General features: G+C 38.8%; 3 protein-coding genes across 7 annotated transcripts in view; 2 read left to right on the top strand and 1 right to left on the bottom strand.

The window, feature by feature from the left end:
* Nucleotides 1-13,216, top strand: part of LOC109825838 (probable starch synthase 4, chloroplastic/amyloplastic) — a 39,410-nt gene extending 26,194 nt beyond the window's left edge. For 3 of the 5 annotated variants that reach the window (XM_020392845.1, XM_020392915.1, XM_020392778.1), the window contains 5 exons: nt 9,654-9,779; nt 11,577-11,726; nt 12,278-12,339; nt 12,432-12,507; nt 12,708-13,216. In XM_020392845.1, coding sequence (XP_020248434.1) covers nt 9,654-9,779; nt 11,577-11,726; nt 12,278-12,339; nt 12,432-12,507; nt 12,708-12,887 — 594 coding nt within the window. In that variant the 3' untranslated portion in view covers nt 12,888-13,216. Of the gene's footprint in view, nt 1-9,653; nt 9,780-11,576; nt 11,727-11,821; nt 11,975-12,007; nt 12,255-12,277; nt 12,340-12,431; nt 12,508-12,707 lie in introns of those variants that run through there. The other 2 variants (XR_002243173.1, XM_020393018.1) reach the window with 2 other exon arrangements.
* Nucleotides 16,993-18,224, top strand: LOC109826201 (glucan endo-1,3-beta-D-glucosidase-like). The gene is made up of 4 exons (XM_020393236.1): nt 16,993-17,202; nt 17,369-17,385; nt 17,717-17,951; nt 18,056-18,224. The coding sequence occupies exons 1-4, from the start codon at nt 17,118-17,120 to the stop codon at nt 18,088-18,090; spliced, it is 372 nt and encodes a 123-aa protein (XP_020248825.1). The 5' UTR covers nt 16,993-17,117; the 3' UTR covers nt 18,091-18,224.
* On the bottom strand, nt 18,817-23,920 carry LOC109826118 (probable receptor-like protein kinase At2g42960). Its single transcript, XM_020393128.1, has 8 exons — nt 23,516-23,920; nt 22,008-22,620; nt 21,595-21,699; nt 20,545-20,667; nt 20,289-20,459; nt 20,079-20,208; nt 19,334-19,543; nt 18,817-19,200 (listed from the first exon to the last, which is right to left on the bottom strand). The coding sequence occupies exons 2-8, from the start codon at nt 22,610-22,612 to the stop codon at nt 19,081-19,083; spliced, it is 1,464 nt and encodes a 487-aa protein (XP_020248717.1). The 5' UTR covers nt 22,613-22,620; nt 23,516-23,920; the 3' UTR covers nt 18,817-19,080.

Below are 27,386 nucleotides of genomic sequence, written 5' to 3'. Positions count from 1 at the left end.
GCTAGGGTTAGGGGAAGAGAAGAGAGAATTTTGGGACATATCTGGAAAGAGGATAAATGTGGGGGTTTGTTTGCTAATAAACCTTATTAAAAAGGACAAAGAGATTTGTTTTGGGTTTAGGGGTATTTTCGTCTTTTGATCTCACGTGCCATGCACGTGACTAGTTGAAGTTAACAATGTTAGATTAGGGGGTTTAAGTGGGAAAGTTCATGGGAGTTTAGTGGAATTTATAATGTTCATGGTAGTTTACTGCAAAACCCCTCAAAGGCCAAGCATGTATTATGAAATTAACCCTCTGTTGACATATTAATAATATGAAGGGGGCTATTTGTAAGTTTGTGTTTGTAAGGGCCTATATAAGCCCAAGAGATTTCAGTAATAAGATTAGGTTTTTAATTCAACATGGTATCAGAGCCTAGCCGCTGCCAACCCTAACCCTAACCCTAACCTGCCACCCCATACCCCGCGCACGCATCGCTACTGCCTTAGCCGATGATGTGTAGCTTATTAGATTCCCTCAACATATCAGTCATAGAACTAATGAGAGGATGTGTAGCTTGTTAGATTCTCTCGACATTTCAGTCCTAGAACTGATGAGAGGAAGAGTGTATATCTCACGGTATTGAGATATATCACTTTTGATTCTTATGTTCTTTGAGAAACAAAAATTTAGTTGAGATCTTACTCTTGTTGTACAGCAGAAGTATTGTCGAAATTTTTACTGCGCACAACAAGGGTTCAAAGAGAAGAACAGGTGTTTGATCTAGAGCCTGATCGATGGAGGATATCATCAAGAAGTTGAACCCCGCGGAGCTGTCAACTTTGATGCAGTTGATGAAGTTGTCGACTGGTGAGAGCGCGACAAGGCCACCGGTGAAGTTGAAACTTTCGCCCATCGATCTGAAGCTTGATAGACCGGCTACTTACCTGAGTTGGTTACGGAATGTGAGATACACCATTGCAAGGAGGAACCTGGAGGGGTACTTGACAGGAGAGAAGACACAGTCGGCTGAGGGCTCGGCGGGAAGAGATGAGTGGAAGTTCACTCATATATTGGTGTACATCTGGCTCCTCAACTCCTTGGTCCAGTCGATCGCCGTTACAGTGGATGACATTGATAAGGTGAAGGATGTCTGGGAGAAGTTGAGGAGGACCTATGATGGGGTGGGGAATAACCTGAGGGTGTTCCAGATCAAGGGAGAGATCGACATCACAGTCCAGGGAGAGGACTGTACAGGAGTATGCCACAGAGCTAGAGCGTCTGTGGCTAGATTATGATCACTTCTCACCTCGGGCGAGCTGCAAGGACCCGGAGTGTAAAGAGCGAGAGGTCTTTTTACAGGAGAGGACTATGGTGTTTCTCAAGGGGCTGGCATCAGAGTTTGCTCAGAGGATTGCATTGCTGCTAGTTCAGCCGAAGATTCCTACACTTGAGGAGGCAGTCTCGGTCATGATCCAGGAGGAGACTCGCATTAGGCTGCAGGCGAGGACAAGTGGACTTCCTGTGGTGAAGTCAGCACTAGCAGCCTCTAGCAACACTGGATCCAAGGGGGAGACTCGACAGTGCTACAACTGCGGTGAAGTGGATCATCTAAGACATGCTTGCACCAAGCCACTCAAGGAAGGAGATTCGGGTGGACGTGGACAGTTCAGAGGTCTTGGTCGTGGCCGTAAGGATCGACGAGATGGAAGAGGAGCAGGCAACCGAACAAATCTGATGGTAGCAGAGGAAGAAGAAGCAGCTGAGGTGGTCTTTACTGAGGAGGATCATGCGCTCCTGTAGATACTCAGGAGGAAGCAGAGAGTAGCAGGAGATGGAGACATGAGGAGTGGGACTGAGGAGGCATCCACTTCGTTCTTCGTCAGAGGCAACACTGCTACTTATGCTCATCCGACCAAAGGTACTGATGACATACATGCTCTTATTTCTATGTCTCCCGATAGATCATCAGAATGGATAGTCGGCTCCGGTGTGTCTCGACATGTGACAGGTAATACTAGTGAGTTCTCATTATATACTCACCTAGCATCGGCTGATAGTATCCAAACAGCTGATGGTACATTTCAGCCAGTGGTTGGTAAGGGTACAGTCAATTGTACAGGTTCTGTAACTTTGTCCAATGTTTTACATGCTTCTTTCTTTCCAGACAATCTTTTATCCATTAGTGCTATCATACTCTAACTAAAATGTATTGTTTCTTTTGACATTCCCAAAATGATCTTCCAGGAAAAGGGGACATGACGGAGACTTGGGACTGGCACATGAAGTAGTGGACTGTGGTATCTGGATCGTGAAGAGCTGGATTCAGCGTTGGTGTCAATGGTAGAGAGAGCAGGAGTAGGATCTGAGATGAGTGTTGAGAGTGTGTTGATGCTTCATCATCAGCGCTTGGGACACTCATCTTTTAGTGTTTTAAGTAGGTTGTATCCATCTTTATTTGAGAAAGTAAATAAACAGAAACTTGTGTGCGATGCATGTGAGTTTGGAAAGCTTGCTAGAAGCTCTTATGTTAGTTCTGGTCATAGGAGTTCTCATGCATTTGACCTAATACATTCAGATATTTGGGGGTCTTGTTCCACAAGTTCTATGAATGGATACAAGTATTTTGTTACCTTCATTGATTGCTTCTCTATGAATGGATACAAGTATTTTGTTACCTTCATTGATTGCTTCTCTCGCGTTACTTGGTTATACTTGATGAAAAATAAGAGATTGATTGCTTCTCTCGCGTTACTTGGTTATACTTGATGAAAAATAAGAGTGAAGTGTTTGGTTGCTTCTAAAACTTTCATATGTATGTTCAGACTTAATACAGAGCAGTGGTGAAAGTATTAAGGTCTGATAATGGGACATAGTATACCAACAAAGCGCTTGGGGAATACTTGTCAGATCAGGAAATACAACACCAGACTACATGTTCATACACACCAGCTCAGAATGGGGTAGCGAAAAGGAAGAACAGACATCTTTTAGAGGTTGCTAAAAGCATGATGATCTTCATGAATGTCCCAGAAACATTATAGGGGCAAGCAGTGTTGACCGCAGCTCAGCTGATCAACAGATTGCCCTCGAGAGTGTTGGATTGGAAGTCTCCGTGTGAGACGTTGAAGGGAGATAATGGTGGGATGTTTCCACTAAAGGTGTTTGGCTGTATGTGTTTTGTGAATGACAACAAGCTATCCGTCGGGAAGCTTGCCCCTAGAACGGTGAAGTGTATCTTTGTGGGATATTTTGCTACTCAGAAGGGATATGTTTGCTGGAGCCCGGTGAAAAAGAGGTTGTTTGTGAGCATGGATGTGTACTTTCGAGAACTCGAGTCATATTACACCCGGGAGGTAACTTTATCTGTTGGTAATTCGTCCGATACTAAAAGTATTGTAGGCTGTCTAAAAATCACAATAGATAGCTTATCCTCCATCAAACACCGATGATGGAAGTTACAATCTGACGACTTCCAGAAGGCTACAATTTAAAGACTTTCACGTAGATCGCTGAGGGTTACAATCTGACGACCTTCACGACAACCGATGAGAGCTCTAGTTCAACAGCATTCGCAATCAACATCGGGAGTTACAATCTGACGACTCTCATATTCTCAAGGAGCCAAGACGAAGATTACAAGACAATGATCTTTGCAACGCTATGACAAAAGAGATTACTTTGTGATAATCTCTTCAAGACAAGACGCGGAGGTCCTCCCCGTGTGACAACATCAAAACGCCAGGGTCGAACCCGCGTTACAACATCAAAACGCCAGGGTCGAACCCGCGTTACAACATCAAAACGCCAGGGTCGAACCCGCGTTACAACATCAAAACGCTGGAGTCGGACCCGCGTTACAACAAGCGAAACGTGAGCGACCCTCGCGTTCTTAGGGGTCCAGCCAACACCGACCCCCGCGTTTCTAAGCTACAACAAACCAAAACGCGAGCGACCCTCGCGTTCATCAATGTTCAGCCAACACCCAACTTCGCGTCTCAATTCTAAGAGGCGAAGTTGGGTTCTGAACGCCAGATTGGGCGTTTGACTTGTTCAAACACAAGCCAAACGGCCTCAAAACCGTTATCCCACGTTCTGAGGGATTTCTGCCCCACTATGGAGAGAATTAAGGGGGCGGTTACACCCCTTAATTTCCTATAAATATGGGTAAACTCAACTGAGTTAAAGGTTCGATTTTTATTGGCTTGAATCGACCATTGAAGGCTGGCAATTTCGGATCTGAGAATTGGCAGCAAAGGTTTTGGAGGAGATCGGCCTTGATCCTTCAGCAACATTCGGCAACAAGGAGATCTCGAAAGATCCTGGAGCAACAGCTTTTATCCTTGGCCTATAAACCGAACTTTCGGTTAGATCAACTCTTTTCAAGAGTTCAAACTCGTTCAGAGTTATCAACTCATCAAGAGTTTCAAACTTGCCACGCAAGTTCTCCACAGCGTCAAATCGTGAGGAGAAGACATCGTTCCAGTGAAGCAAAACATCGGATCGTCAACGGAGAGCAAACTCGACGCAAGCACTCGAGGGAGACACTCCATCGCCACCGTGAAGAACCTAGTTTTAAACAAAGGAGAGAATCAAATTCGTTCTCTTCTCTTTTGTAATCAAGTTGTAATCAACAAAGGAGAGAATCAAATTCGTTCTCTTCTCTTTTGTAATCAAGTTGTAATCGAGATCAAAGGAATCAAAGTCAAATTTTCTTTATCTCTTCTTTGCAGAGGCGAGAGGGGGAGAATGGTGAGAGGCAGGTGAACAATATGGAGAATAATATCGAGAAATCAATTTCTCTATCGATTCCTTGAGAGGGAGAATTGGTTGAGGAGGAGCAGGAGAATGAAGAAGAAGAAGAGAAGGAGATAAGAGGTGTTAGGCTCACGGTTCAGGGGGAGCTACTTACCTATAGTAGGAAGGGGAAGCAGATTGCAGGAACAGTACCTACAGTGTCACTGGTGCCAAGTCCATTGCCAATGCCTGCCTCGACTCTTGAGACACCCACACGACCACCAGATTCCTCCCAAGGTGATATCATTCCTCTCCTTACTCCTCTCACACCAATATCAGTACAGAGGACTACTCGCAGCAATGCGGGAAATCCTCTCGATAGATATGGTTGAGATCTTGCTCAGTTTGTATCATATTCTAACATTTCTACTGCACATTGAGCATTCATTGCATCATTGGACTCTGTTATTTTACCTAACAATTGACAGGTTGCTAAGGACCCAAAATAAAAAACGGCTATGCACGAGGAACTAAGGGCTCTTGATAAGAACCGCACTTGGGAGTTAGTAAAACTACAAGAAGGGAAGAGAGCAGTTGGATGCAAGTGGGTCTTCACTGTGAAGCAGAATCCAGATGGATAGGTTGAGCGCTATAAGGCTCGTCTGGTGGCAAAAGGGTATAGTCAGACATATGGCATCGACTATGATGAGACTTTTGCACCGGTGACGAAGATGAGCACTATTCGGATCTTGATCTCTCTGACAGTAAATGGTGTATGAAAGCTACAACAACTAGATGTGAAGAATGTATTTTTTTCATGCAGATCTGGTGGAAGAGGTATACATGGAGATACCATCAGGATTCGACACAGATCAGATAGTGGGCAAGGTCTGTAGATTGAAGAAGTCTCTATGGGCTGAAGCAGTCTCTTCGTGCTTGGTTCGACAGATTCAGGAGGACTATGATAGATATGGGGTACCAACAGATTAACGCCGATCATACCGTGTTCTTTCGACGGAGTGGAGACCACATTACCATGCTTGCGGTATATGTGGATGATATGATTATTACAAGGGATGATGAGAAGAAGATTGTCCAACTCAAAGTGAGACTGGGTAAGGAATTCGAGGTGAAAGATCTTGGCTTGCTTCGATACTTTTTTGGAATAGAGATAGCTCGAGGAGCGGAGGGGATTGTCCTATCCCAAAGGAAGTATGCACTGGATCTTCTCAAAGAAACAGGGATGTTAGGGTGCAAACCTGCAACTACACCGATCGACTAAAAGTTTAAACTGGATGCCGAGGTTGGAGAACCAGTTGATCGTGACAGATACCAGAGACTGGTAGGCAGGTTGATATATTTGAGTCACACACGTCCCGATATCTCTTTTGTAGTGAGTGTGGTGAGTCGCTACATGCATGATCCGGGGAAGGATCATATGGACGCAGTGTACCAGATTCTGAGGTATTTAAAGAGTGCCCCCGAAAAAGGGTTGATATTCAGGACGAATGAACACGTGAGCATTGAGGGTTACTGCGACTCTGATTGGGCTAGCTATGCTGATGACAGGAGGTCCATCTCAGGATACTGCATCTTTATAGGAGGCAATTTGGTCTCGTGGAAGAGCAAGAAGCAGTCAGTGATAGCGAGATCGACAGCTGAGACGAAGTATAGAGCTATGGCCTTGGGAGTTGCGGAGTTGCTGTGGCTGAAGAGTATGCTGGTGGAGCTGAAGTTGGATCAAGGAACCAAGATGAAGCTGTGGTGTGACAATAAGTCAGCCATTAGTATTGCCAACAACCCAGTGCTGCATGATAGAATCAAACACATTGAGATCGATAGGTTCTTCATCAAAGAGAAGTTGGACAGTGAACTACTAGAGTTAAGTCATATTCCAACTAAGGATCAGACAGCAGACTGTCTGACTAAGGGACTTAGCTCGATAGATATGATTAGAGGATGTGACAAGATGTGCTTAGTGGATATCTTTCGCCCATCTTGAGGAGGAGGATTGACATATTAATAATATGAAAGGGGTTATTTGTAAGTTTGTGTTTGTAAGGGCCTATATAAGCCTAAGAGATTTCAGTAATAAGATTAGGTTTTCAATTCAACACCCTCCCTCTCAAAAAAAAATCCGGAGGTGCTGTTGTACGGAGTACATTTAAAAGGAGTACTTTTCAGAATCTTTTCTTGGTGAGTATTATAATGGGGCATTACCTAATATTTTAATTGATTAATGCCTCTGGCTGAGATCTATCTTTGATCCCATATAGAATAGACTAGTTCCTCTCACATTACTCAATATAAGCATTGTGTATTTGTTATTTAATCTCTTTCCATGTTCAGAGGATGCACATAGATGCTAATTTAGTGGAATTTATAAAGGTCATGATAGTTTAGTGCAAAATCCCTCAAAAGTTCAGGCATTTTTTGTGGGAATTAACCCTCTAAAAACATATGGATCTGCTGTTGTATAGAGTACCAAAAGGTTATTTTGAAATGTATGGATACTTTTGAGATCTTTTCTTAGTGAATATTATGGGGGGCATTACCCAATATAAGCACTTTTTAATAAACAAATGCCTCTGGTTGAAATGTATTATTTGGTACCACATAAAATAGATTAATTTCTTGCACATTACTTATGTAAGCACAGTGTATTTAATCTATTTCCATGTCCAAAGGAGGCATAACAACTGTAATTTCTCCACATTCCTAGGAGCATGTATTTGGTGTGCAGATATGGAAAATTGAAACAAAATCAAAACGAAATTTCAAAACGTATAACCCTTGTAACAAAGCACAATTATGAATTAAAAATTGTACTAGTAAGTATTTAGAACATTTAAGTGCTTCTATATAAAATAGGTACACATTAGATATGGGTCGTGATTATGTTATAATTTTTGTACTCTCAAATCATAGCTAGCACTCCTTGGGGGAGTTGTCTTGATAAAAATTCCTTAGCATAATGCTCGAGCGTCAATAGTAGAGTGGCAATTTATGCTAAGAGAATCCACGTGTCATTGATGTCAATAACATCAACAAAATGGTATGGCCTCCTGGTAAGTCCATGGATGGGTGTTGCACATATGTTATCTGAGCACTGTTGGATTTCTACCTAAAGTTTTAAAAATCGATTATCGGGGATTTATCAGACGGTCAAAATTCATATCGGATAGCAGATATCGGGGATATATCAAGGATAAGTAGTATTTATCGGGGTGACAATACCGGATAGTGGTATACATAATATAATATTCTTAAATATAATCTAATCATACTTAATAAAATGTAAACATACCAGAATATAAATAATTATGTTTAGAATCACTAACCCAATGGTAGAAACTCGGGTTGAGTCGGGTTTAAAGTGCATTGAATAGGTGTCTATTGCTACAAATAAAAACTCAAACCAAAGGCTGATAATTCCGATTTTTTGGCTGATACTCACTTTATCGCCGCATTATCGACGATAAGCATCCAAAAACGATAATCGATTTAGAATCGAACTTATCGTAGCAGAAGGCCCCCAAAACCGATAAATTGCCGATAATATCGGCTTATCGGCCGATATTTAAAACATTGCTTCTACCTGGCAATTCAGTTTCAGATTGAAGGTCCACTATAGGTCAGGGTCCTGTATATTCCATCTAAAGGATTTGATAGAATCTTGAAAGTCATTCTAGTCTTATGGGGGTGAGAAGCAGACAGTATGAGCAAGTGATGAAGCGACAATTGATTCTATGCTCCTACTACATCTCATCTTCCATGGTTAAATTGTCATTTTTGTTACCTTATGATCACTTATTCACCATGTTGATGTGATATTTAGGTTGAGGCAAATATTGTTCATGAAATCAAATTGGAATAGCTAAATGGGGAAGTGCATCTGGAGTACTATATGGCTATAGAATATGTAGCTTCAATTCAGTATATCTTCCTTCAATATTTTAAAATGTGGGTGCCTAGCCCTCCTAGGCGTCTGCCTAAGTCTAAGTGGTAACTAGGCCGCCCGTCTAGGTCTTGGGAGTGCCAAGGGGAGCATGTATTGCCTACCCAGACTGCGCCACTTAGGTATGGGTCATGATTTTCTCTAGGCTCCACATCCTCCAACCTCCTCTAAACTCCTTCGACCTCCACTAAATATGAACACCTCCTCCGACCTTCAGCAAAATCTCCCCCACCACCACTTAAATAAATAGAGAAATTCTACTAGTCAGGCGCCTAGCGCTTTCTACAACATTGACATTTATTATCAATTATTGTAACTAAAAAAAATAAAAAAGGGGGAAACTGAATGCCTAAACTCTAGCCTCTAGTTATGGTGCCTAGGCTGCCTAGTGCTTTCTGTAACCTTGGCTTTAATTGAGATTAGATCGAGGAATGTTGCTTGAGGTCCATGAAGACGTGTGCTGATTGTAGTTAGGGCATGGCCTGATGCAGGAAAAAGAGATACTAGTTTGCTGATAACCAGAGGCAATGACCTGTAACAAGCTAAATAGGAAAAAAACTGTTCATGTGTCAAACCCCATGGATATAGGCTTTAGTTAGATGGATGTATTCTTGAACAATGTTATTCTGTTATTCATCAAACTATCAACTTCCCTTAATAAGTTTCTCATAAGAAGTGTATGTAGAAAATATTTGTTGCTGTCTTCTCCTTCAAGAAAATCTACGTCAAAGTTGAGAAGGGCATATTTTCCGTGATGATCTATTTGCTGAATTTAGTTATCTGCATTTTGCAGTTTTTGTTTCTACTTGAGCACCGTGTAATAATTATCTGCATTTTGCAGTTCATGTTTCTACTTGAGCACTGTGTAATAATTTATACTATAAATGTAAACCTCGGTCACGAAGTCATTGGTCACTGTGGCTCTGCTTGCTTTTTCTGGTATAAACTGTCAATACATTCTAATTCTTCATGCAATAGGTTGGTTGCATCACAAGGCTGGTACCCCAGAAGGGTGTGCATCTAATTAGGCATGCAATATATCGAACATTGGAGCTGGGAGGACAATTTTTACTCCTAGGTTCAAGTCCAGTGCCACACATCCAGGTAATTCCCAGCTTTCTTCAGTGATTTTTGGCATTTATGTTTTATTAAATTCAGCGTGTTTTGGTTACCCCTCCTAAGCATTTTCTTTACTGTCACAGCTTAATGTAATGCTTCATTCTTTCTTTTTTTTCATTGTACTGAGTTTTCCTTGTGTCACTTCTTTGGGTGTTACAATATGGTTATTTATTTCCTCCTTTAGTAAATTTTATTCATGTTTTTGTACCTGTGAACTTGTGCCCAGTGCTCAATCATTTTGTTCTCTTGCTAAATGCTTTCTTAATGATGATCTTTTGTGCTGGTGTTGGATCCAAAGAAAATGTATGCATCATAACTTTTATATTTTATCACATTCTGTTCGGAATGGACATATATGCTATGGTACATACTTGTAGAGGTTAGTATGACACATCTCTATACTTAACTGCAGTTGATGTTAAAGGCGTAATATAGGACTTCTGTTGAGTTTAAATTTCATCCTTTTGATCGAGTAAATTGTACGGAACAGTTCCCTCCCCATCGTAGCAACCATAATACTAAACCCCAAACACAGGAAAAACCGAGAAGATAACAGATTCCCTAATAGTCAAAAGCCAATGAGGAGATACCTGGGGTTATCTCTAACTTTGGGGTACATAATCCTAATCTGAATAAACAAGTGCTTATGGTGCTTATGGTAAGGAACATCTAGTTAAGTAAGCTACATTTAGATGATAAGATTTTCTAGTTGCACCATACAGTATTGCTTATGGTGCTTATGGTCTGACTGATGCATTGCTTGTTCATCTCATGGTTGGACGAGAAGACAAACACGAGAGGGTGAGAAATGATATGATTGTAAAGCGCGTCTCTTATAATCTTGTACTTTTATCATTAGTGAAATCCCTGATACCTTGGCTGAACAATGTACAGTTATAATTACTGTATGTTTGGCAACCTTGGATTATAATCTGCTTGGCTTATAGTTCATAAATAGATTATAAGTCAAGTGGATCGTAAGCTAAAGTGTTTGGTAAATTTCGTGGATCATGAGCCACTTTCAATAGTAGAGTGTTTGACAAATAGATGGCTTATAAGCCATCATATTTGTCTAAAGGAACAAAAAAACATTTATTGGGGTTGGAGAGAGAGAAACGGGGCTTGGAATTTTATGAAATGGTGAGGGGTATGTTGATCTTTTTACTTGGGCAAAATTTGTGGCTTGTAAGTCAGCAAAAAATAAGATAGGGTACTCTAGCTTATTTACTCTAGCTTATTTATTTGGTGGCTCACAAGTCAAAATAAACTTGCCAAACATATCAAAGTGGCTTATAAGCCACAAAAATGGCTTATAAGCCACAAAAATGGCTTATAAGCCACAGTGACCACTAGCCAAACATGCTCTTAGTATGTGGACTGTGAACATCGTACTCTATCTTTGTTTTGCTAATACTATTGAATTGACAGATCTCTAAGGTCGTGTAAAGAAATAAAAAAACAGAACTCATTTCATTCTCATTATAAAATAATTTTGATCTCCAATCCTGAAAGTTGAGTTTCTCGTATTCAGGAGCAATATCCAAATATGTATGGTGGTGTAATGATTTAGGATCTGGTATTGCCATGTTAACCCGTCTTTTCTTTTAGGCTTTTACGGTCTAGCTGATCTGTTGTAGATCTTGCAGTTTGTACTATACAGTGTTAAAGCAGATGTATATTTCCATTTGCATTCTACAGTGTTGTTTATCTTTCCTGTTGCTGTGGTACTGAATGACATCATTCCAGTAATTGACATTTGAGTAACTCTATCTTATCACGCAGAGAGAATTTGAGGGCATTGCTAAACAATTTCAGAGCCATCCTGATGTCCGATTGTTGCTGAAGTATGATGAAGCTCTTTCGCACTCAATCTATGCAGCTTGTGATATGTTCATCGTTCCATCAATTTTTGAGCCATGCGGTCTTACTCAGGTATTTATCTCACTCTATTGCACTTTGGTGGGCAATGTGCTCATAACTGCAACTGTTTCTGCTAGTAGAGCATCATTCTTTTAGTTTATGTCCAGGTACAATTCCTGACCCTCATCCTAGAGAGTCCCCCATGTTTGTTCGTGTTAGCAATAGATGCTTGAACTTGCGACCTTCCTGTAACTTCTCAATGCAGCTGTCAACATTTCTCTTCAAACTCCTTTTACTTCACATATGTTGGTTTGAACAAAGTGCGTTACATTTTCCCTTCTTTCTTTCTTAAGGTAAAGATGGTGCAGGACCACCTGTTTCGTTAAATACAGAGTGATGAAAGGCACCACTAGAGATGAGCATAAGGGAAAGTTCCAAGTGACATAATGATGGGTCAATATGCTTGCTAATAACTTGCTGCCCACAAACAAAATTAGGCTGTAACATTTCATACATGGTCACCCATATTATGATCTAGTAATTCCTGATTTGAATAGAGAAAATGATGGGCGTTCGAACCTGAATCTGAATGCTAACAAGCAGTCTTCTCTGAATTGCTACAGATGATAGCTATGAGATATGGCGCTGTTCCCATTGTGAGAAGAACTGGTGGTTTGAATGACACGTGAGTAATCTATTTCCATTGTAATGTGTATTGGTACACATGCATAAGGTTTTTCTTCAATTACATTTATAAATTTGTCTTTCTACCTGAAGTGTTTTTGACGTTGATGATGATACAATTCCTTTCCAATACCGCAATGGCTTCACATTTTTGACACCGAATGAGGAGGTGAGTATCGTTTGTACAGCTTGTTTCCAATACTTGTAGCGAATTACTACAACAACTTTATTAATAGATATAATAATTTTAGTGATTATTTGTTTTGGTTTTCATTCTCTTGACATGCTTGTTCCAACTTTGTCTTGACTATTGCTGCACCAATTGAAGGTTATACAGTCTGATTTTCTTTCATCCTTCGCCATATTTAGGGATTAAATGGTGCAATGGAACGAGCATTCGACTGCTATAAGAACAGGTCTGAAATCTGGCAACAATTTGTCCAGAAGGTAATGAGAATAGATTTCAGTTGGGATTCTTCAGCTGAACAGTATGAAGAATTATATCAGAAGGCTGTAGCTAGAGCAAGGGCAGCTGCAACTCGTGTATAAATTGTTACATTTCTCTGCACCATACTAAGAATTCAACATAAGCAAATGTCTGCTTCTTACCGTTAAAGATGGGTTGCATCAGGACTGTAGCTACCGATTTTTGACGGATGGCTTCAGCTGAAATTTTCTTTGAGAGGTACAGATACTAGTTAGCTACTTTCTAGATAAGAATGTTAAAAAAGGAATTATAGATACAAATACTTGATTTTAGTAATGAAAGTTTCCATTCATTCATTTGTACAGAATATCCTCTACCTGTAAACAATAAAAAATAATCTCACTGTTGAAAGATGGATTACATTGTACAACGGTTATGTACAATTTCCGCATTTGTGTTTTCATTAAGTTGAAGGATCTTTATGCTTATGTTTGAATCAGAGTATGCAGTTGGGATTGTGCGTAGAGGTAAGATTTTAGTTTACCCAGCTAGAAGTAATTTTGCCATCTGTTGCCATTGAGCTCCGGGGAGGCTCGGCACAGAGTTGAATATGAGGCATGCATACTACCGAACTGTAACAAATCAAGAAATAAGAATAGATAATTTCATTGAGAAAACCAACATACATATACAACAGAGCATGTGCATCAGAGACGAAATCCGTATCGAAAGTAGAAGAAGCAGAGCAAGGCCACAATGAAAACAGACTCAACAAAGGAAAGCAGATAAAATATTATGCTCTCGAAAACCCGAACCCAGTAGGTATCAGAGCTCAAGTGCTGCTGCGTCCACTGCCTGCACTTGGCCGAACAATGTCGAATCCTGGACATACAATGTTGGCTCATCTCCGCGGCTGTCTTCTTCCTCTGCTTCCATTCCCTCTTCCTCTTCGATATCCATCGTTGTCCCTTGTGTCTCACGGTGCTCTCCCTTTGCTGCGCCCCTTCTCTTCTTCGTTCATCCATCGATCGATGCTTCCTGTCTGTGAAGCCACCAGGCTTTCTATACGTGCAAAATTTGGCGGACCCGGTTTTGGTCGTTGACTCTCCGCGCATTGGTATGGCGGAATTTTTCAAAAGTTGACAAATCGTCTGTTTCGTTTTGGACGGTACTCTCCAGACGTAAACGCGTCCGCACAAATTGTAGCATGTGACAGTGCGGTCTATGACTAGAATTCGGTTCAGAGTTTTTCTAGGAAGCTTCGTCGAAGCCAACAAGAGAAATATGTAAAAATATTTGAGAAATGATTTCAGTGGGTCTCATTCGTCATTCTGCTCTGAGCTAAACTGATCCAAGGTCCTATTCTGGAGCAGCAATGTCTGAATCCGACATATCGGGTGCATAATTTCTCAATTCTGAGAGTGTCCAGGAAGTTTCTAAATGAGAGGGGGAAATAATAATAATCTGTTATATAGATAGGGAGGAGACACCGATCAAATTCGATCTTGAATGCAGTAGTAATGTATATTGATTCTACTAATTTAGAATTAAAAGTGAGACACATATGTATAGGATATGGATACATATACACATGTATATAAATGAAATATTTAAATATGTTTTAGAATATCTGAATACATAATTGAAATTGTTTTGACCATTAGATTAATGTACATGTTAATGGACACTTGAGAATATATTATGTTATGGTGTTTTCAGTTGCCAAATTATGGCCCCTTGCCAACGACAGGCAAATACACCCCCCACCCCCCACCCCATTCAGTCAACTGGACACTTGGGACGGCCAGAGTTCCGACCTAGCCGACTCACCGAGTCGACATCTCGCTAAGTCGACTCGAATGACGTTACTTATCGGTCCTCTCATTAAAGACGACTCGCTGCAAGTCCACTCAATTAGCTAATTAGCCAGCATCTCGCTGGGTCGACTCGAAAGGCGGTACTTCTCGACACCTCTCGATACAAGCCAAAAGGCAACTCCGACCTCGAACCCCCCACTGACAGTGCGTCAACATCATATTAAATGCTTGACAGGCGCCATCATTTCTCCATCCCCAACATTATTTATGACCCATCGGACCATGCCGGCTTCGTATACCGCCTATTTCATCTCATTAATACTGAAGTGACCGCGCCCATTCTATGACCATTCCACGACCGACACCTGTAATGTCGACGCTAACTCAGCCGTCGGCTCAAACTCGGCCGAAAAAGACTAAAATACTTCTCGTGCATGGCTATAAGAGGAAAAACTATTCCCAATGTGAGGGTAAGCAATTTCTTTGCATCTTTCTCTGTTCTATAGCACTTAAGAATTGAGAAAGTTTATCTTTTTACTAATCAAGTGCATCACTAACTTGATCGTCAGAGGAACAACAGGAGAACCAGTCTCCGTCATCTTACAGATTGCTATTTGTGCAGGGAAGAACAGTTCAACTCAAAACCAGATATTCGGAGAAGTTAACGATCCCTAATCAACTCAGTTCATATTAGTTTACTTGTGTGATTATTAACATCAACATGTTATATTTAAACATTTATCGTCTCACATAACCATGAATCTTAACGCTTCTCCTCGTATCCGTTTTGTACCAATTTTTTCTTATTTATATTTGTGTCCATATTTGATTATGTATATGAGTATTCTCTATAAAGACATCCATATTTGTATTTGTAACCATAATTAATAAACACATACGATAAAAATTATATATGATTCGTCTCTGACCCGTCTACACCCTTATTAAGACTTATTTTCCACCGTCAATTGCATGGTTGATACATCACCAACAGTTGATGTTTGAGATCACACAGTCAATGAGAGCTTTCCGCTGATGGATACAGTTCAGATCTTCGCGCTGACGACGAAGAGGGAGAGAATGGGAGAGGGGGTCGACTCCTCCTCCGACTTTATGCCCAATTATTACACTGGAATTCCTAATTCTTCTGCATAAACAAGAAGAACGAACCCGTAAGAGGGCAGAGCTTATTTCCCCGTGGTACCTCCGACGGTCAAGTCAGCTGGTGGGCTTGAGTGGGGTATGAGGGAGAGTCTCGGGACCATTGAGGTCCTTGGGGGTACTCTTTTAGAGTTATTAGTTCTCTTTTCAGTAAAAGTATATCAAGAGGGAGAAATGATCCCCGGAATTTAATGAAGAAGAAGCCCCCTTTCTTACATTCTTTCCCGCCTTTTATAGTCCATCGCCTCTGAGATGCTGACCCTTGGCTCTAACTATGCATAGGAGGGCGGTTGTAGGGTGAGCAGATAGGCTGCAGAGTCACCCTCCGCTTTACAGATGTCGGCTGGCGACTGGGAGGGCAATCATTCGAGCATAGGAGAGATTGTCTCCATAAGATCCCGAATTTGACAGATGAGGCATTGCGGAAGATAGGTCGGCTGCTTAGTCATCCTCCGCTTTATAGATGTCGGCTGGTGACTGGGAGGGAAGTCATTCGAGCACATGAGAGAATATCTTAGTAATCTCTGGGAAGTGACTTGTGAGCAGAGTAAGCTGTCTACGCACGAGATTTGCCAGAGTTGAGATCTTTATGACCGATCAATAATGTAGCGTCGATTGACGTATATCTGAAGGGAGCTTAGTTGGATCTTATCCCCTCAGTAGAGACGGGTCGGTTTTTGAATCGTCCCTATGATTTGCCGACCAGACAGTCGAGCGAGCTTCAAGCCGAGTAGACTGCCGAGTAGATGGTCGAGTCGACTATTTGAGGAGTCGTCTCGGTCATGAGGTGGGTGGACTCTTAAGGAGTCGTCTCGATCATGAGTGGTCGACTGACCCCGCACTTCGTGTCCGCAAAGATGACTCGTTTGCTCGGCTGGTCGATAGATTTGTTTTTTGTTGGGCTTTGGGCCTCTAAGCTGGTTTGGACCATAGCTCTTTTGGGCCGATGAAGACATAGCTTCTTGATATTTTTGTCTGGTGAATTACCGTAACACCAATGAAACCATGAGGCTCCAATCAAAGCAAGAAAGCAATATAATTAATTAATAAGTATTGTGATTCAACTACACATGATAACTCATTAATTGGTGCGTTACTCGCAGCAAAAGTAGTTTTGACTCGAGTATTTAAACATGGTCACGATATCTGCACCACCTCCACTCGACATCAACAAGAAACGTACGACACGTGGTCCATTTCCATTGAGTGAAGTTGTATAGCCGTTGTAATTGACGTTTCTAATTCCTTCATTAAAGCCCAAGAGCCGTTCTTAAGTTCTTCCTCTAAATCCGACTTATAATTAATTAGGGGCTACAATTAGTCTCATTTCCAGTTTGATTGATTGATTGATAGCATTAGGCACAGTAGAGATAAATGGCGAGAAGGGCTGAAGCACTCACCTCTTTCCTACCCATTTCCTTCGTGATGATGTTGATGCTACTGATCCCTTTCACCTCAGGTTACCTCTTTTTCTTTTTCTTTTTCTTTTTCTTTTTTTAACATATTTGGATAAATTGCAATAGAAATCACGTGTAAGATTTTATGTTACTTGCCATCTTTTCTTTTTTCTTGTTCTAACATTTTTTTTTGGGGGGGGTCTTTTCTTTCGCATGAGGAAAGCTCAGGCCTGGTCCAAGAGCAGGTCAGTCTCAAACAATTCCCTTTTTTTGAGTTCAAGTGTTTATTGAAAAATATTGACAAATACCGTGACGTACACTCATGATGGAAGACTTAAAAGGATTGTAACTATAATTCTCGGTCTTTACCATGATTTTGAGATTATTGTTCTGGTAAAGATCGAGACTTCAACCCAACTCTAACCATATCGATCATAAGCGCATTCAAAAGATACCACTCTGTAAATTAAGTAGCTCAGATTTCGAGCCGTAAAAAAAAGTTGAGAGTATAATAAATCATAGTTTCGGATTTCTCCGAACCAAAATGACTAATATTCTACATGTCATTTGCTACAGAAAACTTGGTGTGTCGCAAAACCATCGTCCAGTCAGGCAACGCTGTGGGAGAACCTCAACTATGCATGCTCTCAGGTGGACTGCGGCATCATCAGAGAGGGCTGTGCTTGCTTTAAGCCAGATAATCTCATGTCTCACGCTTCGATCGCAATGAATCTCTACTACCAAGCTAATGGCAAAAACAGCTGGAACTGCTTCTTCAAGAACTCAGCACTCATCGCCACAACCGACCCGAGTAAGATCGTTTGGATCACGGTTGGATTAAATTAGTTTAGAGAAAATTAATGCTTGGAGCTAGACCTTCGTAATTAAGCTAACTGAAGTTGTTAATTACTGCAGGTTTTGGCGACTGCACTTACGCTCATAACGATTGAAAGGAGGCCGGGTTAATCGAGGTTAATTAGCAACGATCGAGTTGTAGCACCTGCACCAATAAGCTTAATTAGCAGCGAGTTGTAGTTGGAACATAATTTGGAGGAACAAGGGGAGATTGGTAGCATTCTCTTCATATTTGCAATTTTGGCCACATTTTTTCGTTATAATTATGAGCACCATGCATAAATAGTGTTTAATCTTCTAGAACATCGGTTACGCATTCTAATATTACGGCTTCGATAGGTACCTAGTTTCAAAAAGTAGGCGTAAGGCTGGGGGTTGTGGTTTGAACATATTTTGAAGTTTTGAAAACGTTTTTCGGTTATATTTTGAATTTATTTATAAACACGCGTGAGGTTTACACCTGACTCGTGGCTCGAATTGCACTTTCTATAATAAAAGATTAAATATTAATTAAATTGTCACACCCATGGGAACTCAAAGTTTTTGACAGTCCCCAAAGCACATTTTTTGAAAGGATATGCCTCCTTTTTGTTCCACGCATGAAAAATATTATTAAATTGTCACACCAACATTTTCTACTTTCATAACCAAATGTTAATCCCTATGGTTTGTAATTGATGGACTGATGGACATGATATAATAAACATAGGCGGCTCCTATGCCTGTTTTCAGTCTAAACTGGAAAAATAGCCAAAATGCTCACCCCAAACTTAAAACTGCCAGCTAAATTTCCACTAATTAAGAACCTAGCCAAGAAAGCAGCATTTTAATCATGCTTCTGTTGATATCAATTGCAATAGTAGGTAGAAAGAAATTGACAAAAAGGCCAAAAGTACTAATGTTTATTTGAATCACATGAGATTCTAAAATAAATAGAGAGGATGTACCTATACAGTGAAAGAGGAAGAAGCTTGGACATTGAATCTCTTACAACCCCATAACCAACAAAAACTGACCGTAATAATCTTACTTCCCCTTGGAAATACTTTAAACTTGTTAGCAAAGAGTAAAATGTCGCTCATCGCTTATCTTTCTAATGCACCTGATGCTTCTTCCTTGTTGTCGAGACCGACAGAACTCGAGCTCTCCTTTAAAGACTCAGTATCCAAGCTCGGTGCAGGGCTCCTTCTGTTTCTCCTTCGATTCTGACAAACAAAAACAATGTTCACTACAATTCTATGGAAAGTTAGTACCTATATCAGCAATGAGACGATAGTATAGGCCATAGGGGCCTATCCGCAATTAACCCTATTTTTATAAGGTTTAAGAGTTGACAACCTCACGAAATGGACTATCTTCAGCTTCGAGCATTCTGACAACTTGACCCATCTTAGGTCTCTTCTCAGAGTCGGGATCAACACATTTAAGAGCAACTATAAGGGTTCTTTTGAGAACTCGGGTTGAGGGTTTGGCCTCAAGTTCAGGATCCACCAATTCCTCGGTTCTCCTGTTTCCGACCATCAACTTAAACCATTCGACAAGATGCACCTAAGACAGAACCAGAATTAGACAATCTTGTCGATATAAGAATTAATGCAACTTTAGATAGTAGGAAAATCTAGGAGGGAAGTATAAAAATCAATTTGACTGATTTATGTCCAGTATAAAACAGTAATATGGAATCATTATATGAATAACGTTTCCATATAACTTGATTTTTATACACGCAAGGTCTCCATTGCTTATAATGTTTCTCCACTCCTTGCAATGTTTCCATATACCTTGATTTATATACATACACAAGGTCTCCGTTTTTTAAACTGTTTCTTATATATGCATAATCTCCATTTCTAAGCTGAGATGAAGTCATATAAATGAAAAGATTCACTGTAATTATATAGTTCTCAACTAAGCAGAATGAAAAACAAAATTGTGTTCATTTCACCAATAACTCCTGCATTCCCTTTTTGTCAACAAATTGAACCTAGCATTTGCGTAAAGCAAGAGCTCTGCTAGATACAATGAAAAAGAGGAAGCACTGCCTGTGAAATATATCTAATTTATTTACAATTTAGTAAATTACCTCATCTTGGGGCCTCTTGTAATCTACAGGATCCCTGCTTGTTATAGCTTCCAATAAAAGTACCCCAAAACTATACACATCACTCTTCTCATTTAATAATCCAGTATTTGCATATTCAGGGGCCACGTATCTGAAATCATGTAGGAATTATTTAGGATATGTTTCAAATATAAACTTCTAAGAACACAAAAAAAGATTGAAGGCGCATACCCAAATGTCCCCATCACTCGGGTTGCAACATGGCTTTTCCCCGAACCCAAGAGCTTCGCCAATCCAAAATCAGAAATCTTGCCGTTAAATTCATCATCAATTAAGATGTTGCTTGATTTAATATCTCGGTGCACTACTTTTGGCTCGATTGCTTCATGCAAATAGGCAAGTCTGCAATAAAATCATTTGATAAATCATTAATAAAAAAAATGATTCTTTTTTTTGACCCTATTTAGAAGTAGAAATGAAGACTTACGCCTTAGCAGTGCCTAAAATTATTTTCACGCGGGATTCCCAGCTAAGAACACCATGTTGACGCATACCTCCATGGAGCCATTGCTCTAAGTTCCCATTATTCACATACTCATATACGAGCATCCTAATAAAAATAAATAAATAGTATTGATTTAGTCCGTGACAAGGAACTTTCAAGTATGACAAGGCAACATCTGCGGTAGTCACTAACAATGAAAGGACTAGACAGAATTCAAACATCTAGTTAACTAAACTAGTAAGAAAATGTAATATGTCATTTATACTTCTCTGTTGCCCAAATTTATGACATCTGATAAAAGGAATGTAATAAGAGATTGTTGAAATTTAAGCAAATTTGGCTCCTACTTTATTTCTCACATACTGCTCTTTGTCTAGCAAGCCAACATTAATATGGAAGTGTATAGCAATAAGATGGCATGTTCTCCTGTTTTGTAGTTAACTAAGTACAGGAGAAAAATGAAATGACCTTTTCCAAGATCAGACTCACTATGACATTTACATGAATCTCATGGCAACTAAGAGGTATTATAATACAGTATCAAGACCCGATGTCGTATTTAAATCCTCAATTTCTAATTTTAACCTCACCTAGTGCATGAATTGCTTGAAATGTTTCCTTCGTAATGTCACATTCATAAAATATCCAAGATATTAAGTTGGTTGGATTCTGAGCTGTCAACTGTCTATTTTTAACCTCTCTGCTAGAGCTGACAACTGCTAGGGACATTTGTCTTGGAAACATATTTGAGATTATGGGAAACACCCAGCCCAAAAATTCACATAAAGTGGGAAATTAGCAAGTGCAGTAAATATGCTTTTCATAATACCAGCATATGAGATATAAGTATGAGATTTGTTGTAATAGTTTTAAACTTCAAGTAAAAGATAACAGTTTGCTTCATTATTTGGCTTCTCACGTTGGCCAAGCATCGATGACTCTTAGTTCTAAAAGAACCCATAAGCTATCTCTCTCAAGAAAAAAAGTATGTACAAATAAGGAAACAATAGAAAAAGCAAGTCAACTCTTCACCTGTGAATTCCTTCTATACAATAACCAAGAAGCCGAACAAGATTCTTATGCCGTACATGACCAATAGCCTCTACTTCCACTCTGAATTCCTTCTCCGCTTGCCCCCTGCAATATCAAGCAATTCCCAGCATAAGCATCAAAATTAATGAGTAAACTACCTGTACTATTGTCGAATTGTGGATATATCCCCTGCAGTTCTATTTTTTCAGATAGACCCCCCTGAGTGAAAGTTTATTGACTCTTTTACACCCACAGAAAGAGAAGATTGTTTTCTTGACAAATAGACCTAACGAGAAAAGGAGAGTTAAAAAATTCACCCAGGAGAGTCTATCTGCAACAATAGAACTATATTGGGTCTATGCAATTAATTCTAAAAATTTTTGAGAAATAATCAGCTAGTTAGGAAAACTTACATATTATTAAGCAATTTTTTCACAGCAACATCAGATCCATTGATCAACCGTCCCTTATAAACAACTCCATATCCACCCTCACCGATGATATTCTCCTTAGAAAAGCGATTAGTAGCATATTCAAGATCTCTGAGAGTGAACCAGTGGCCCCAACCGAGATGTGAATTATCAGGAAGACCAACTAATGGAGAATATGGCCTCTTTGTGGCTCCTAAGCTACTGTCAATATCCTGTGAATTTGAACTCCCAGCTCGCTCAAGATAGTAAACCGAGCTACACTGACTCAAGTTATCAGCATCACTTGATTTACTCATTGCGAGATGTGCTTGCCCCTTTCTAGAATCATTATCGCTAAAATTGTAACTCTGGGATAAGGTTTGGTCAGCAAATCTATCAACTGTGATTTCTTTTGATATTGTGGGGATGTGAAAGAGTGGGAATTTGTCATGGGTTTTCCTTGTTTTTCTCCGGCATGACACCCATATGGAGATTGCTGACAGGACGACCAAAATGAATGCAAATGTGCATACGCCGATTAGGACCCAGAGTTTAAGGCCGACGACTGGTGTTTTCTTGGATAACTCGGCTTTCAAATCTCTAGACATTTTGATTTCTGGCGTACAAAGAGAAAGTAGCATCAGATGTATGATTCAGAGTTTTACATTACACACTGCAAGTAAAATATAGATATTGTGAATTGAGTGCTCAGATAACCATGCAGATACTCCAAGTTGTCAATGTCATGGTGGTAAAAGAAATAAGACGGCACATCACCAGTCACTAAATGAAATACTGATAATTTATTCCAAAAGAGACTTGAGCATATCATGCAACTGACATTGCATTACAAATGTCAGGTTTCATAAGTCACTAATGGTTAAATATGTGTAGAGGTGAGAGAAATACAAGTCTCACAATCACTAATCAAGCTCAGAACTCCCTCTTAACACTTCACGATTTGTACCAAACTCTAATTGCCTCTTGATATAATGATGCACAAGTTGTCTGCTAAATTTCGAGTGAAAATAGTCCAGGTAATGCTTAATTCATATAGATTTCATAAAAGATCACATCCAGATTGGCTATTATGATTTTTCAAACGATGCTTTTTTTTATATATAGTAAAATTTACTGCAATTAAATCTCTGCTCATGGGACGCCAATGCAAACAACTATCCAAAAAAAATTAGAGAAATATAATCAGTAAAAGAAAGAGCTATGTAATCCTCCCCTTTCTAGGGAAAGGACTGAATTCTAAACATTTTACTGAAGATACAGAACATAAAAAGAATCAAATGGCATTTCTCATCAAGATAATACATCTCGCAGTTCCATGGATGACTCAAATTAACAATCAACCAGAATGATGAAAGTCAATTATTAAGGGTGAGGAAAATTCAATCGATCTCCACCAATCAAATTCAAAGCCACAATGTAAAGCTAAATACTCAATTCCTCTGAATAATCAAAATTAACTGGGAAAAATCAAAACTTTGGGGGAAAGATACCTCTTTGATGATTTCACCAAACAAAAAAAAAGACAAAAGAATCTCTGCTTGCCTCCTCTCTACAGAAAGAAACGGTTAAATCTCAAACACCCAAGATGTGAAACTGCACTGAGACTGATTTCCAACTGAGAAGTCCCAATGTTGATTAAAAAAAAGAACCCGAAACTGATCTTTTATTTCCTAATATCTGAGAGTTTGAAGAGGGAGAATTGAGTTACTCAGCAAGCTCTCTCTCTCTCTCTCGCCCTCTCTCTCTCTCTCTCTCTCTCTCTCTGTCTCTGTTGAGAGAGAGAACATTGAAAAAGAAGAAGCTTTGTTTTCAATGGAGGAAATCTTGAGATGAAGATAGAGAGAGAAAAAGAAGAAGGTGAGCAGTAAAGGAAAAGCAAAAGAGATGGTGCTGGCACTTGGAACTATTGCCATTAATAAGGGGGAAAAACCATTTATAAACAGAATCATATTTTATTTATTTTATTTTATTTTCCAAATAATAAGAAGGAAATAAATAATAATAAAGTGGCAGGATGAAAAAGATTGAAGGTCAACCCACAGACAGGGCAAGGCTCTCCAAAATTCCAAATCTCAGCTACATGCTATTTGGCCTATAGTTCATTTACGAATTTCTCCCTACTTACATTAATAAATGATCTCTAAGAAATTATATTTTTTTTATTTAAAAATGGGTAACTATTGGTTAGCCTTTCAACGGCTCTTTTTGTCTCTTTTAATATTGTCCAAAGAGAAGTCCAGTAATGTCTTTAAATCTTTGAGGGGAAAGTGCATTAATAGTAGATAAATTCTGATATAGTAAGAAAAGATAAATTATATTCCTTGTATTCGTAGATGTACAGCTGTTATTTGATGCCGAAATGACTGTGATATGATCAAATTCGTGAGGAAATAATTTATGCAGCGTTCTCTACTGAAAACACGTAACATTTTGTTTCATGGCGTGTATGACTAACACCAGCCTAGGGGTGTCCAAAAAGCCCGGAGCCCGGGCCCGGCCCGGTGTCCGGCCCGGGCCCGGCCCGGTCGTGCCCGGGCCCGGGCCCGGCCCGGGCCCGGAAACCCGGGCAAAACCCGGGTCCGGGCCCGGGCCCGGCCCGGAACAGTAAAATTTTTTTATTTTTTTTATTTTTTTTATTTTCTTATATATAACATATATGTATATGTATATATATTGTGTATATAATATATATATAGAGAAATAAATATACTATATATAGAGGAGAGAGAGAGAGGAGAAATCATGGAGAAAACCTTGAACCAAGTGCTTAAAAGCAACTTGGTAGCTGGAGTGTGCCTAATCTTGCCCCTACATCACACCTCGAAGATCAGAGCCCAACCACCCCTTCACCAACTCCATATAGAGTATGGACTAAATTTACGCCACATCATACAAATTGTTTGGAGCAACCTTGGGTACCAAGGTTCTCCATTTTCTCATATAGTATATACTATATATATATAATATAAATATATAATATATATATATATTTAATATATATAATATATATATATTATTATATATATATATATATATATAAATATATATATATATATATATATATTATAGTAAGCTTCTCTTAGTATAAATTATAATAAGTATACCTCCTATTAAGTATATATATGTATGAAATGATGCCTCCTGTTAATATATTGTATAATCATATATAAGTATACAATGGTATACTCTCATAATATATAATAATACAATATATATATATAATATATCATATATATATATATATATATAACTCTCTCTCTCTTAGATATATAAGTATATATAAGTATAATTTTTTTCCTTCTTTATTAAATATTATTTATATATAGATAAGTATAAATGCTATAAAGTATACAAGATGTATACTCTCTTATATAAGTATATATCAGTATACTCTTCTTATTATTATATTATCTCTTAATATAATATATATATAATATATTATATATATATAATATATATATATATATAAGTATAATGTATAAGTATACTCTCTCTTATATATGTATAATATATGTATAAGTATATATAAGTATACTCTCTCTTATATATGTATAATATATGTGTGTATATATAAGTTTATATGTGTGTGTGTTTTTATGTATAATACAATTTGTTTATGTAATTACTATAAGTATTTACAATTTGTTTATGTATAATATATGTATATGTGTGTCAGTGTGTGTGTATATATATACATATACATATATTGAATGACATGAATACTTTGGGCTACTTAGTATATAAGTATATATAAATATAAGTATATTCTCTCTTATATATGTTTATATCTCTTATATAATTATATATATGTATAAGTATGCTCTCTCTTATATATGTGTACAGTGTATACTCTCTCTTATATATATATTTATATTCTCTCTCTCTTAGTATATAAGTATACTTATATATACACATATATAAACATAAACTTATATGTACATATATAAGTATATTTATATAATAGTATAAATACATATAAGAGTATAAATATATATTTATATATCTATACATATATATAAACATAAACTTATATGTACATATAATATAATTATATTTATATAAGAGTATAAATATATATATACTATTATATAAATATAATTTTTATGTTTTATTGTTTTTTAAAATTTTTAAAAAAATAAAAAAATAAAAAAACAAAAAAATCCGGGCCGGCCCGGTGTCCGGCCCGGTCGGGCCCGGGCCCGGGTCCGGGCTTGGGTTTTGCCCGGCCCGGGCCCGGTTTTCCGGGCCAGGCCGGGCCGGGCCGGGCCGGATGGACAGCCCTACACCAGCCCATATCAAATTACCTCAACACAGAGCGAGGGAAAAAAATTAACTAAGCACAGAGATTCTGAGAGAAACACAGAGATCTTAATCCTTGGATTAGAAGCATCGCTTTTGATTAAAAATTGGGACAAAATAGCGCTATTAGTTTTCATGTACTTGTTGTGTAGTATGGCTAATGTATTTTTCTTCGTAAATTTGTTTTTAAGAAAGGGATTGAGTCAGTCACATGCTCCACTGTTCTCTCCACGCTCTCTTTCCTTCTTTCGGAAAGGCTATGAACTGATGCTTTGCACGAGAGCAGAAGAAAACTCACAGTATATTATAATATTCCATCTTCTTCTTTGTATTTACTCAGGCTACAGTTCAAGGAAATAATTGTACATGATTTCTCCAATACTACTATTTAGACTGGCTTGCGATGTTAGGGTCTGTTTGGTTGTTTTCCGAAAAAAAACCGGAAATGGAAAACTCAGTTTACAAATGATTTCAATAGCTTTCATGACGTTATCCACTTTTCTTTTCTTTTTTTGTTTGTTTTGCAAAGAAATCACCCCATTTCACCGTCAAGTCACACAAAAAACAAAAAATAACCGCAATAGTAACAATGCTTTTAGTTTTCCATTTCTTGTGAGTCGCTAACAATTTTTTTTTCTTTTTTCGAATTTCCTTTTTGATGGTCAACTTCCACTCAGTTGATGGACACTGAGGTCAAGCTTGACCTAAGTTGCTCTCAATTCTTGGCATTTGATAATAACTGTAGTCTCCTTATGTAACAAGGGCAATAACATCGAAATCTTTATTCTAAATTTTTAGGATCGGCTACATGACTTTATTCTTTATACTCAATTTTGTTGAGAACTATGCCGACATCAACTCCCTCAAATTAGTTGTCTCGTCCTTCAATCAAGATCAAGAGTACTAGGAAACATGAGAGGGTGCGATTGTGATTGAAATGGATCTCTATGCATCCATCAATTTGTAGGCCCTCTATTTCATTACCTATAGGCTATAGAGCCTAGAAGCCCTACAATATTTCTCTATTGCCAATTTAAGAGGAACGCCACGTTCCTCTACATT

This window comes from Asparagus officinalis, chromosome 1 (genome assembly GCF_001876935.1).
Source record: "Asparagus officinalis chromosome 1, Aspof.V1, whole genome shotgun sequence".
Taxonomy (NCBI): Eukaryota; Viridiplantae; Streptophyta; class Magnoliopsida; order Asparagales; family Asparagaceae; genus Asparagus; species Asparagus officinalis.
Note: the sequence above shows the minus strand (reverse complement) of the source record. Positions and strands in the feature narration are given on the sequence as shown.

What these genes read in the sequence shown, in the direction of transcription:
- LOC109826201 (XM_020393236.1), top strand. Translation starts at nt 17,118, where the DNA reads ATGGCGAGAAGGGCTGAAGCACTCACCTCTTTCCTACCCATTTCCTTC. An exon ending in CATCGCCACAACCGACCCGA is followed by an intron (nt 17,952 to 18,055) that starts GTAAGATCGTTT and finishes TAATTACTGCAG; the next exon opens with GTTTTGGCGACTGCACTTAC.
- LOC109826118 (XM_020393128.1), bottom strand. Translation starts at nt 22,612, where the DNA reads ATGTCTAGAGATTTGAAAGCCGAGTTATCCAAGAAAACACCAGTCGTC. An exon ending in TGTATAGAAGGAATTCACAG is followed by an intron (nt 20,668 to 21,594) that starts GTGAAGAGTTGA and finishes TATTTTTATTAG; the next exon opens with GATGCTCGTATATGAGTATG. An exon ending in ATTTTAGGCACTGCTAAGGC is followed by an intron (nt 20,460 to 20,544) that starts GTAAGTCTTCAT and finishes ATTTTATTGCAG; the next exon opens with ACTTGCCTATTTGCATGAAG.